This window comes from Balaenoptera musculus, chromosome 1 (genome assembly GCF_009873245.2).
Source record: "Balaenoptera musculus isolate JJ_BM4_2016_0621 chromosome 1, mBalMus1.pri.v3, whole genome shotgun sequence".
NCBI classification, from domain to species: Eukaryota; Metazoa; Chordata; class Mammalia; order Artiodactyla; family Balaenopteridae; genus Balaenoptera; species Balaenoptera musculus.
Genome location: NC_045785.1, coordinates 104,253,250 through 104,265,683, shown reverse-complemented (window position 1 = coordinate 104,265,683; position 12,434 = coordinate 104,253,250). Strand labels below are relative to the sequence as shown.

General features: G+C 39.4%; 1 protein-coding gene across 1 annotated transcript in view; it reads left to right on the top strand.

The window, feature by feature from the left end:
- Positions 1-12,434, top strand: part of SPAG17 (sperm associated antigen 17) — a 222,063-nt gene that overhangs the window by 131,897 nt on the left and 77,732 nt on the right. The window contains 4 exon segments of the mRNA XM_036865025.1: positions 7,532-7,624; positions 7,627-7,705; positions 9,488-9,509; positions 9,666-9,747. Coding sequence (XP_036720920.1) covers positions 7,532-7,624; positions 7,627-7,705; positions 9,488-9,509; positions 9,666-9,747 — 276 coding nt within the window.

The window sequence follows — 12,434 nt, the reverse complement described above, 5'->3', positions numbered from 1 at the left end:
AGCTTACTTGTTGATAAACATGTTCTGATTTAATGCCCTCCATTTCCTGAGCAGTGGAAATATATGTGTGTGTACCTACATATGTGTGTGTACATATGTATGTACCATATATAATCTTTCATAGTAGAAAATAACAATAGTTTGACATTTTAAACAGCAGTTTTCATACATATAATCTCACATATAACCACATGTACATACCATATAAGTTATCTTTGTTAACTAAACCCATGAAAATAAGTCTGTTAGTTGGTACCAGAAAAAAACATGATTTGCCAAAGAATCCTCTTGATTTTCTACAGAATAATATTTCTATGAATCCTGTGTTTATGGAACTCCTCAATGTGCTTCAGAACATTAATCTTAAAGGAGCCATTCATTGGACATCTGAAGGATTTATTTACCCTACTCTTAATAAATAAATTCTCCAACTGGAAGCTATTTCCTTACAAACCACAAAATGACCTGTCACTTTACCAAGAACCAGTTAGGAAATCTTGTGGGTTCTCATGCATTTTACAGGGATCTAACCATAAGAGATTAAAAAAAAAAAAAGCTTTATAAAATCAAAAGGTAATCCCTATGTTGTGTGACCTTAAACTACATGTGAATTGTGGTGATCCAATTATCTGCCGTACTATGTAGTTTCATTTCTCTAGAGACAATATTCCCATGGATCATTAATCCATGTTTCTTACCTTGTGCCAAGTATTGTAGTACTTTAGTGAGTTAAAGAGCCCATTAAATTTGTTAGTATTTTTCCTTTATTTGGGGTTTTGACTTTATTTGTAGTTGATTCATTTTAATCCAGCACTTGGAAAAGTCATTTCTTGCCTAAAAATTATGTATTAAAATCCACAATCACACACAATCACTAACAACCATACCCCTACTGAACAAGGTTATCATTATTTTACATTAAGATATTTACACTCTACTCTCTATCAACTGTGTTGCTGCTATTTCCTAAGTGATTTACTTATTCTTGATCTAATCCTTAAATTAATATGTAATCTTTCCATTTAATACAGATGTTCCTAATTTCAGTTTATAGGTACTGCATTTGAAAATGTTTATAGTGTAGATAATAAGTAATGTTTCACTTCCTGTATATTAAAAAAGTTGAAGGCATGAGTCTTTGTAAAAAATATATTATAAATTCCTTAAGGATGCATATAATACTAATATTTAAGAACGTTTATCTGCTAGCGGCTAAACAAATTTCCAATTCAATTCCCCCCTCTTAATTCAATATATACAGCTCTCTAGAGCTTACTGATCTTGCTAACTGAAACTTATGCCCGTTGATTATGATATTAATTTATGCTTCCAATTGCCTTCTCTCCCCAGCCCCTGGCAACCACCATTCTACTCTTTGATTCTATGAATTCAACTATTTTAGATACCTCACATAAGTGGAATCATGCAGTGTTTGTTTTTTTATGACTGGCTTATTTCACTTAGCATAATGTGCTCAAGGATCATCCACATTGTTACACATTACAGAATTTCTTTCTTAAGACTGAACAGCATTCCACTGCATGTATACAGCACATTTTATTTATCCAGTCATCTGTCAGTGGACATTTAGGTTATCTCCAGCTCTTGGCTACCCTAGTCTTTTTTGTGCCTTTCAGTTCCTTGATGAACTGTGCTCTCTCTTATCTCTGACCAATTGCCCATGCTGTGCCCCTTGCTCAGAATTCTTTCTCTTGCTACGTATATCACCACTTTCAACAATGAACTTCCTCCTGTACTTCAGGACTCAGCTTACAGGTTACTTGCTCTGAGAAATGCTTCACCCATGTGAACTGGGTCTTTGGAGGTGAGTGGAAGTTGCTTAGGCAAAGAATCAAAGGAAGGGAATTCTCTACCAGGAATAGCATGTGCAAAAGCTCAGTAGTATAAAAGCATGACACGTTTGTGGAAAAGCAAACTGTGCAGTACAGTCAGTCCTCTGTATCCCATGTCCATGGGTTCTGAATTTGCAGATTCGACCAACCTTGAATTGAAAATATTATTTAAAAAAAAATTCCAGAAAGTTGCAAAAAGCAAAATTTTGCCCCCAAATTTGCCCCATGCCGATCACTATGCTGAAGCCACGTGAATGAAGTGATGTGTAGGCACACCCTACTGTGGCCGCCTACCACGTCACAGATCTGCACTCTCTCCAGTGCTCATTGTCTGAGCATTGCTGGTCTGGTGTCTGTTCGTTTGCTACTGGTATTGTGTGTTCATGCTTGGTTTCTGTGAAAAATGGCTCCCAAAAAGCAGTTAAGTGGTCAAACCCATCCCTCAAATGCCAAGAGGGAGCAGAAAAGTGCTGTCTCTCGACAAGGAAAATACAAATCTTGATCTTCGAAAAGTGGCGTGTGTGGGCGTGGCTGAAGTGGGATGTAAGGTCACTAAGAACGAAATGGAGGGCTTCCCTGGTGCGCAGTGGTTGAGAATCCTCCTGCCAATGCAGGGGACACGGGTTCGAGCCCCTGTTGGGAAGATCCTGCATGCCGCGGAGCAACTAGGCCCGTGAGCCACAACTACTGAGCCTGCACGTCTGGAGCTTGTGCTCTGCAACCAGAGAGGCCGCGACAGTGAGAGGCCCGCGCACTGCGATGAGGAGTTGCCCCCGCTCGCTTCAACTAGAGAAAGCCCTCGCACAGAAACGAACACCCAACACAGCCAAAAATAAATAACTAAATAAATAAATAAAATTTTAAAAAAAAGAACGAATGGAACTTCTCACAGTTAAAGCAGAAAGAAGCCGAAATTCATGGAAGGGTTAGAACTGCCCCTACAATGTGGCCAAAAATGGTCTCGCAGGTTCATGACAAAGTGCTTACAAAGTGCTTGTATTTTGTATGTGTCTAGGGGGACATGTTCCAGAAGCGTGTCCCTTTGGATGGCAAAATTACGCATGAAAGAGCACTTAGCCTCTGTGAGCACTGTTGTGAGGGTGAGGAGAGTGAGAGGAAGGAGTTAAGGGTACTAATAGATGGATGGTTAGCTGGTAAAATGCTACACCCTCAAGAACTTAAAGATCACAGGAGAATCAACATCAGCCAGTGCCAAAGCAATATCAGTGTCCAGAAGAGCTCAAGAAGAGAAAGGCTACCTTCTAGAGCAAGTCTTCAATTGTGATAAAACAGGCTGATGCCAGTCGTACCTAATCATCAGAATGCAAGCAGGCCCTGGGGTTCAAGGACTGGAAAGCTTACCTTACTCTCGGGCTATGTGGCAATGCAGCAGGTCTACATGATCAAGCCTAGTCTATGAGCAAAACAACTCCTGGGCCCAAAAGAACAAAAACAAAATTGCCTATGCTGTTCTGGCAGCACACCAGGGAAAGCTGGGTGACAGCCGTCTTTTGTTGTTGGAATTGGTTCCACAGTGCTTCATCCCAAAATGAAGAAATACCTCAAAGAGAAGGGGCTACCCTTCAAGGTTGCTCCTCATAATTGGACAATGCTCCCAACTAACTCAATTTCTCTGCCTCATTGAAAAGGAAGTGGAAGTGATGTTCCTGCCTCCTAACACTGTATCACTGCTGCAGCCACTCAATCAAGGCATCATCAAGGACATTAAGGAACTTATACCTGCCTCACCTTCAGGAAGATTCATGCTGCCCTTGGTGCTAACCCTGATTGCAAACATTGTGGATTTTAGGGACTTCCCTCATGGTGCAGTGGTTAAGAATCCGCCTGCCAATGCAGGGGACACGGGTTCCATCCCTGGTCCAGGAAGATCCCACATGCTGCAGAGCAATTAAGGCCCGTGCACCACAACTACTGAGCCCGCGTGCTGCAACTACTGAGCCCATGCGCCTAGAGCCCACACTTGGCAACAAGAGAAGCCACCACAATGAGAAGCCTGTGCACCGCAACGAAGAGTAGCCCCCCACTCGCCACAACTAGAGAAAGCCCACGCACAGCAACAAAGACCCAATGCAGCCAAAAATAAGTAAATAAATAAATTTATTTAAAAAAATAGTGGATTATGGAAGAGCTTCACAATTGTGGTTGGAACTGTGCTTACTGCACATAGGCTGTATGTGCCCTAAAGCCTAAGACAGTCAATGCATGTTGGAAGCCATTATGGAGTGAGGGTAGTCAATGATCTCAGGGGCTTCCCCACTATTGATGTAGAAATCAGTAATATCTTGAATGTTGCAAGGGAAGTTGGGGGGGAAGAGGCTTCTTTGACATGATCTAGGGTGACATCGAGGAGCACATAGAAGAGTATAGAGGAATCCTTACCAACAAGGAACTCAAAGATCTGCTGAAGTCATCTACAGATGATTATGATAATACAGAAATTTAGAGGAAGCAGAGCCATCAATTTGGACACGTGAAAAATATTGCAGTGGTTTTTCAATAGGTGCAAGTGTTAAAGGATATGATCGTCAAGTACAATCCTTTGACGGACTGAAGCCTCTGTGGTATCCAAGGTATAGCAGTATGCCAACAATCATTGCAAGACTTGTTTGATGATGCAAAGAAAAGGAAGAAACAGCTTCCTATAACAGTGTTTCTAACTAAAGCATCTGCAGTTGTGAAGCCTAGAACTTCAATGCTTGAAGATCCTCAGCCCTCAACCTCCAGATATCCTGACATTAGTATTATTGAGCCTCCTCCAAAGTGACAGTGTCTGCAATTGGAACCCAGTTCTCCTGACTAGATAATCCTTCTGACATCCTGTCAGAAGACTTAACTCAGCCTAATGTCTCCCCACTTACCTAGAGTGCCACACATCTCACCGCCTTGCCACATTGGTACCATAGACACCATATAGCAATCATCATCATCATCATCATCATCATCATCATCATCCTACAAGGGTAATCAAGACAGGAGAACCAGGGTTTTGGTGATTGTTAACACTGTGTGTGTGTGTGTGTGTGTGTGGGTGAGAGAGAGAGAGAATTAATTAATTAATTAATAATTTCTCTATGATTATATTTTTTGTATGTATTTTAAATATTCTGTGTTTTATTCCATGTATTTCTCTTTTGGGTCATTAAGCAAAAGCCATCCGTAAGTGTTGAAAGACAGATAATGTTATGTTGTTGCTGACGTGTACCATGTAGTTAAGCCCATGATGGTTGCATGATTCTGTCTGTACTGAACATGTAATTTTTTGTCATTATTTTTTGTCATTATTTCCTAAATGATGCAGTATAATAACTATTTTATAGCATTTATATTGTATTAGGTATTATAAGTAATCTAGAAATGATTTAAGTATATGGGAGAATGTCCATAGGTTATATGCAAATAAATACTACACTATTTTATATAAGGGATTTGAGCATCCACAGATATTGGTATCCATGGGGTGTCCTGGGACCAACCCCCTGTGTATACTGAAGGACAACTGTATAAAGTACAGCTTGTATGGAAGTGTTTTTGTGGCAAATGCCTTTCTTTTGGGTTCCCCTGTCGCTCTGTACTTTTCCTATCACAGACTTAACACACGACACTGAATACCTGAGGTTCTCTTCATCTGAACTTCTCATTACATTACAAGTTCCTGATGTCTCATTCATCACTGGTTACCCAATGCATGGTACATAGTAGTAGGTACTCAGTAAATATTACTGATTGAGTAAATGGATGGGGATGAGAGGGAGGAGTTTCCAGCTGCCTCTAACTAGATGCCATTCACTATTTATATTCTGTACTTGCTATGAGTCAGGCATCTTGCTGGCACTGAGTCACTAAGATGAATAAAACCATGTTACATCTACTCAAGAATTCACTGTCTAATGGAACAGAAACCATAAATAGTGAAATAACTGCATAAGTGCTAGAAATTATATACAAACCAAGTACTAGGGACAGCCAGAAAATACTTGAGAGAGAAAAGCATAGCATCTGAGATGAGACTTGTAGATGAGTAGAACTATCCTGACCAAGCAGCAAGGAAAGGGAATTCTAGACAGTAAGAACCATTTGTATAAATACACAATTGGGTAAAGCATGACATCTTTACAGAAAAATGAGAAGTTGAGTGTGACTGGAGTGGAGGAGGGTGAGCGTTGTGTGTCTATAAGATTTGTGAGCGCCAGAGTTTTTTAAGTATGAAAAGGGAAGTGACATGAAAAGATTTCATTTTAGGAACATAATCATAGTGGTAGTTTGGAAAGTACACTGAGGTGGTGGTATTAGGAAACTGCTACAAAAAATCAAGCAAGAGAATAAGAATATGAACTAAGGTGGTAGGAATACATAGGAGAGGCATGATTTGAGAGAAATTTCTGAGGCTCTGTGACTGGTTGGATGTATAGGGTGAGTCAGAAAGAGAAAATGGATACAATCTCAATGTCTCACTTGAGAAACAAAGTGCATGATGGTCATGGCATTGACTGAGGTTGAGAACATAGGAGGGAGGGTATCTGCTTGGAAGAGGAGAGACTTACTGATTTTGAAATGTCTCCAGTACCACAAGCAGGGGGAGATGTGTAAGAGCAGCTGGAAATACAGATCTGGGGCTGAGAAGAAAGCTTGTGCCCGGAGATGTGAATTTTGCAGTCATTCAAATGTAGATGACAGCTGGAGCCCCAGTAGTCAACAAGATACTCAGATCTAATAGAGATAATAAAGGCTCTCAGCCCTGAATGTGTATCACAATCACATGTGATTGTGTTTCACAACTATAAATGCCTGGGCCTCATCCCCAGAGAGTCAAGGTGGGGGCCTGAGCATTTCGTTTAATTCCATGAAAAATGATTAGGGGCAGCCAGAGTTGAGACATCTGTTGTGTAATGAGAGGGGGAAAAAAACTGGGACCTACCAACATTTAACAAAGAGGAAGAGTTAGTAAAGGAGACTGAGAAAAAATGACCAAAGAGGTAAGAGGAGATCCAGGTGGGAGTGTTACCCTGGAACCCAGAAGAGAAATATAACCTAAGACGTAAGGGATGCTTGGAAGTTTCCAACATAGTTTCTCATGGATTGGCTCTCCTTTAGAATTCTGACAATCCATTAAACCCAGAATAAAATCAGTCTTCAATAAGAAAACTTCTTTTATCATCTCAGCCAGAAATAATCTATTTCTTTTCTAAATTTCCTTGTTTGTATCCCTTGATGTTTCTGTTTAATATGTCCTTGTATTGAAACTATTTGAGTACAGATCTTATTTAGACTATTTTGACTTCATAAGGTCCTTTATTTTTCTTTTTCATTATTATCCACTGCTCCACACGTTTTACATATGAGCCTCAATAAATATTTCTCAAAAAAATGAAGAGATGGTTACTGCCCTATCATTAGGAGACAATCTAGATAGGGAGGCAAGAGTGTGTGAAATCATGACTCAATCAAATACATCAAAGTATTAAGTGCCTCAAATTTCTAAGCTACAATTTTGATTTCGAAATCAACTACATTACCCCTGAAACCTATCCAACCAATCAGTCCTACTCAGCAAGGTAAAAATTGCCAAGTGGTATAAATGTTTGAGATGTAAATTTATTTAACAAACATATCAAATATAAATGTCTAATTTACTTGATTTCTCCTCTTTCTCTTTATAGAGGATAAGGATCCTAACTTGGAAGCAATGTTGAATATCCCATCAGCACATACTCCAACAGTAATTCCTGTTATAGTGAGTATTCCTGAAGGCAAGGAAAAGGGAAAACAATAAGCAAAGAAAAACCCAAAGAATCTCTTAAAGAAGAGGAGCGCCAAAGGAAGAAGAGAAAAAGGTAATTGTGACCTTGCCATGTATTCCCGAACTCTGCTCGCTCAGTGTTAAGATTTTTAATTAATCATGAGTTATGTCAATAGTATTATTACAGTGTGTATATTTTACTGTGCAGATCAGTAACACTCCTTATACTTTCGGTTTTGAATGGACAAGAAGAGGTCTGCACACAGAAGTTGAATTCCCACACCAGGAGACATACTGTCTTAAACAAACTATCTCAGGTCATTCACTTCAAACTCAGGATAACGTAGTTCAACATTTTCCACATTGGATCTTGGATGTTCTTTGCTTAGATGGTCAAGTTCCTACCATTCCTTATTTTCAATACTGCAATTTAATTCCATTGAGATAAACAACAATTGGAAGGGGAGGATCTCTAACTAAATAGTGGAAAACACTTCTGTTAGGTAGATCTGGACTTAGATATTGATGTTACTAAGACTTCAGCAAGACTAAAGGACAACCCACTTCCAGTTTAAAGAGCAGTCCACCCTCTACCTCTCACCCTTCACCTATGCAAACAAAGCACACACATAACACACACACTCACACACACACTCACACACTTGAGAGCTCTTTGACTCTAAACATTTTCCTAATAGAAGTAAATAGATCAAAAGAGGTTCTAAAAGAAGGACAAGAAGGAAACCTACTGATCAAATCTTGACTCTTCCAGTTTTACTCAGTACAGTTGTACAGGTTGGTACAATGTACAAATTCTCAACTTATTAGGAAAAAAAAGTGTAATAAAAGTGATCAGGGACCTGGCTTTCAGAGCCTGACCCTTTGAAAGTTATGGGGTTTGAATGTACTTAGCCTCCGCACCATATTTACACAGCTTACTAGATGAGTTTTCTCAAGCTAGGACACTTGACCCTTAAGTAGAAATGTTCAAGTACTGAGTAGAATATCCCCAGGTAACTCATTAATTTAGCTGAAAGCAATTTGGTGGCAAACCCATTGGTCCACCCAACATTTTTCTAAATTGATGACAATGAAAGGGTGGGGGATAATTACTGGTTTTGAGTGTAATGATAGATTTGTCATGGCGTGTTTGTGTTTTGAGCAGTATTGTTCATTTTACAGAATTTCATAAGATTTTACCTCTTAATTTGCTTTGTGTTTTTAATTGATTTTCAGCCAATGATCCAGATTTTATTCTCTATTAATAACAAAAGGCAGAAACAACCTAAATGATCAACAATAGAGGACTAGAGAGAATAAATTAAAGATGCAACACTGGGGGATCAGTTGGAATGATTTTAGTGGCGAGCTGCTAAGCAAGTCAACTGGAAAAACTGAAAGGATTATCGTTAGGGGTGGGTTGGAATATACCGAATAATTTTCATCCTGGAGTACATATATAACCAAACAAGGCATAGTGAGCATAAAATTATTTAGAATTTGTTAAGTAGACACAACCAAACCCTCATTAAAACTTATAATAATCTTTGTTATTGTCTTTTATTATTTTACTTACTACAAAAGTCAATGTATGCTCATTATAGAAAAATAAAGGAACATATCCTAATAGCATAATGTCTCTAGCATCCAAACTGTAAGAATCACACAAGGAAGGTGGTGGGGATCTGGTCAGCCCTTACACCTACATGTCCAAACTGAGGCATCTTTCAAGGCCTAGTTCAAGCTTCAGCTCTTCCATGATCCTTTCCTAATTAGTCTCATTAACTTTGATATCTCCCTTTTCTGAGGAAAAGATGTGCCAACCATTTGGTACTGGTATTTAGCTGTTTCATATGTTCTGGGTGCCATTCTACAGGCAAAAGATCAATTGCACAAAGGTAGAGACTCATGCATCCTTATGGGCTCCACTGCAGGGCTCACTAGTCCTGGGCAATTCATAGTCTAAGCATTCAGCAAGTCTTTGTTTAGTCATAATAAATCAATATCTCATTTAGAAAATTGACAGGAAATTATTAATGTTGAACTATTTACAGGAAGAAGTAGAACCAGAACCTGTTTTACAAGAGACTCTTTATGTTCCCACTTTCCAAAACCTGAACGTGTCTTGCCCAATGGGCTCCAAGTGACCTTCATTGGCAAGAGTCCCCAGGTGAGTGCTGGCCAGGAGGATGAGGAGGCAGGGGGAAAAAAGTCATATAGAAAACACTTCAATCACCATTGAAATTGTGTATTTTCCTACCAGTTAAATAAACTTGTTGATAATGAATAATAGGCTAATAATAATAATGACCACCATTTTTGAGCACTTACTATGGGCCAGGCACTATCTAAATACTTAACATACATGACAAAATACAACTACTATAAGCTAAGTCCTAATAATTTCCTTTCACAAAATAAAGAAATCAAGGCATCAGAAGATTCAGTAACTTACCCCAGGTCACTCAGTTCCTAAGTGGCAGAGATAAAATGCCATTCTTGGTCCAGTGGTGGCAAAGCCAATGCTCTTAATAACTACTGTGTGGTCCTGTGTCCTTCCTCTACAAAGGGCCACAGGAACAGAACTTTGCTGGTCTGATCAAAACAAAGGACAGTGAGCACAGAGTAGGTAAAGATAAGTGCAGGTTAAATGGATGAAGAAAACCAGTCTCGTTCCCAGGTATCAGTATATACTTTTTTTTTTTTTTTTTTTTTTTTTTATTTTTGGCTGTGTTGGGTCTTCGTTTCTGTGCGAGGGCTTTCTCCAGTTGCGGCAAGCGGGGGCCACTCTTCATCGCGGTGCGCAGGCCTCTCACTATCGTGGCCTCTCTTGTTGCGGAGCACAGGCTCCAGACGCGCAGGCTCAGTAGTTGTGGCTCACAGGCCTAGCTGCCCTGCGGCATGTGGGATCTTCCCAGACCAGGGCTCAAACCCGTGTCCCCTGCATTGGCAGGCGGACTCTCAACCACTGCGCCACCGGGGAAGCCCCAGTATATACTTTTATAGGGTCTCTTACTTCTGTTGATTCTGTACGTGGCTCCTAACCTATTAAGATGAATAAATAAGTACAACAGGACTCCTTTAATTAACCTGATGCAGGGGGGCATCCACATTGGTGATTGATTTGAACATCATTTAAATGAAGACCCCTCTTTCAGTAGAAGTAGGAGAGGCAACAAAGCAAGCACGGAGCCGGGACTTGAGTTCTAATTGGACTGTATGGGCCCTTTCAGAGTAACTTACTGTCTTTGGACCATGTTCTTTCATCTGATAAATGTTACATTATATCAGTGGAATCCTATTTTCACAACCAAATCTATCTTTATTATAATTTCCTTATCTACCCCATATTTAAAAAGTGTATCAAAGAAAAAGAGTATGCTTATTGAAAATATTTCAATGTTGTATTCACTTGCCAGCCAAATGAGAAGAAACTTAATGTTTGCAGTCGATCTATTTCATCTCAATTTTTCTTTTCACTGGGCTTTCTGAATTATTTAAAAATAGACCATGAACCCTTGTTTCTATTTCCATGGATTCCTAGTGATCCAGGTTTTCCATGATGGGACCAACTGTGTGTGCTAAGACTGAAGGCCACTGACAGTCTTCCAAAGGTCAGATTCTATGAGGGAACTGAGAGGGATATTCTTTTTTAAGTTTAAGTACATATTTGTTTCTCTGCTTGTTTTCTTGATTCTGTTAGCAAAACCACAGCTTAATACTTGTTTCACCGGTCTTTCCATTAGTTTCATTTCCTAGTCTGATGTTTTCACCTTTATGTCAGGGTAGACAATGTGGTTAATAATAACTCTGCCTGGGGACTTCCCTGGTGGTGCAGTGGTTAAGAATCCGCCTGCCAATGCAGGGGACATGGGTTCAATCCCTCGTCCAGGAAGATCCCACATACCGCGTGCCAACTAAGCCCGTGAGCCAAAGCTACTGAGCCTGAGCTCTAGAGTCCGTGCTCCGCAACAAGAGAAGCCACCGCAATGAGAAGCCCACGCACCGCGACAGAGTAGCCCCTGCTCACCACAATCAGAGAAAACCCACGTGCAGCAACAAAGACACAATGCAGCCAAAAATAAATAAATAAATAAATAAATTTTTAAAAATGCTGTTGGAGCCTTTAAAAAATAATAATAATAATAACTCTGTAACAAATAATCTTTTTAAAACCCTCCATATATTATGATTATCCTAATTCAAGTCTGAATATAATTACAGCATAAATATCAAAGTAGCACTGTCTTCATAGGGTCAGCCTTGGGCAAGGGAGAGAAGGTCACAGGGTGTAAGAAGAAAGAGCCTAGATTTGAGTTCTTGCCAGGGTGACCTTGGACAAGTCATAACCCCTCCCCACCTGAATTTCTTCATTTATAAAATAACGTCATCTACTAAACAGAGTTGCTATAAATATTAAATGAGAAAATACTTTCTAATTTGGAAAGTATTATTCCAGTGTTAGGTTTTTGCTTTTGTTTTTTGGTCATGGTAGCAGTGGTTGTTTTTACAGCATAAGAAAATAGTTAAGCACAGAGACTTGGTTCAAATCTCAGCTCTGCTCTTACCAGCTGTGTGACCTTGGAGAAGATAGCCTCCATTTATTCATCGGGAAACTCTGGAAAATGAAAGTGTCTACCTTAAAGGGTTGTTGAGGTGGGCTGAATAAAATAAATACACAAAGCAATTAACATATAGAAATATCTCAACAAATGTTTATTATTTTATTATTACTTCTGTGACTTGAAGGGTACCATGAAGTGTGCTTATTCCAAAATATTTTCCCACCAGCCTGATATAGTCCTTGAAATACCATCATTTCA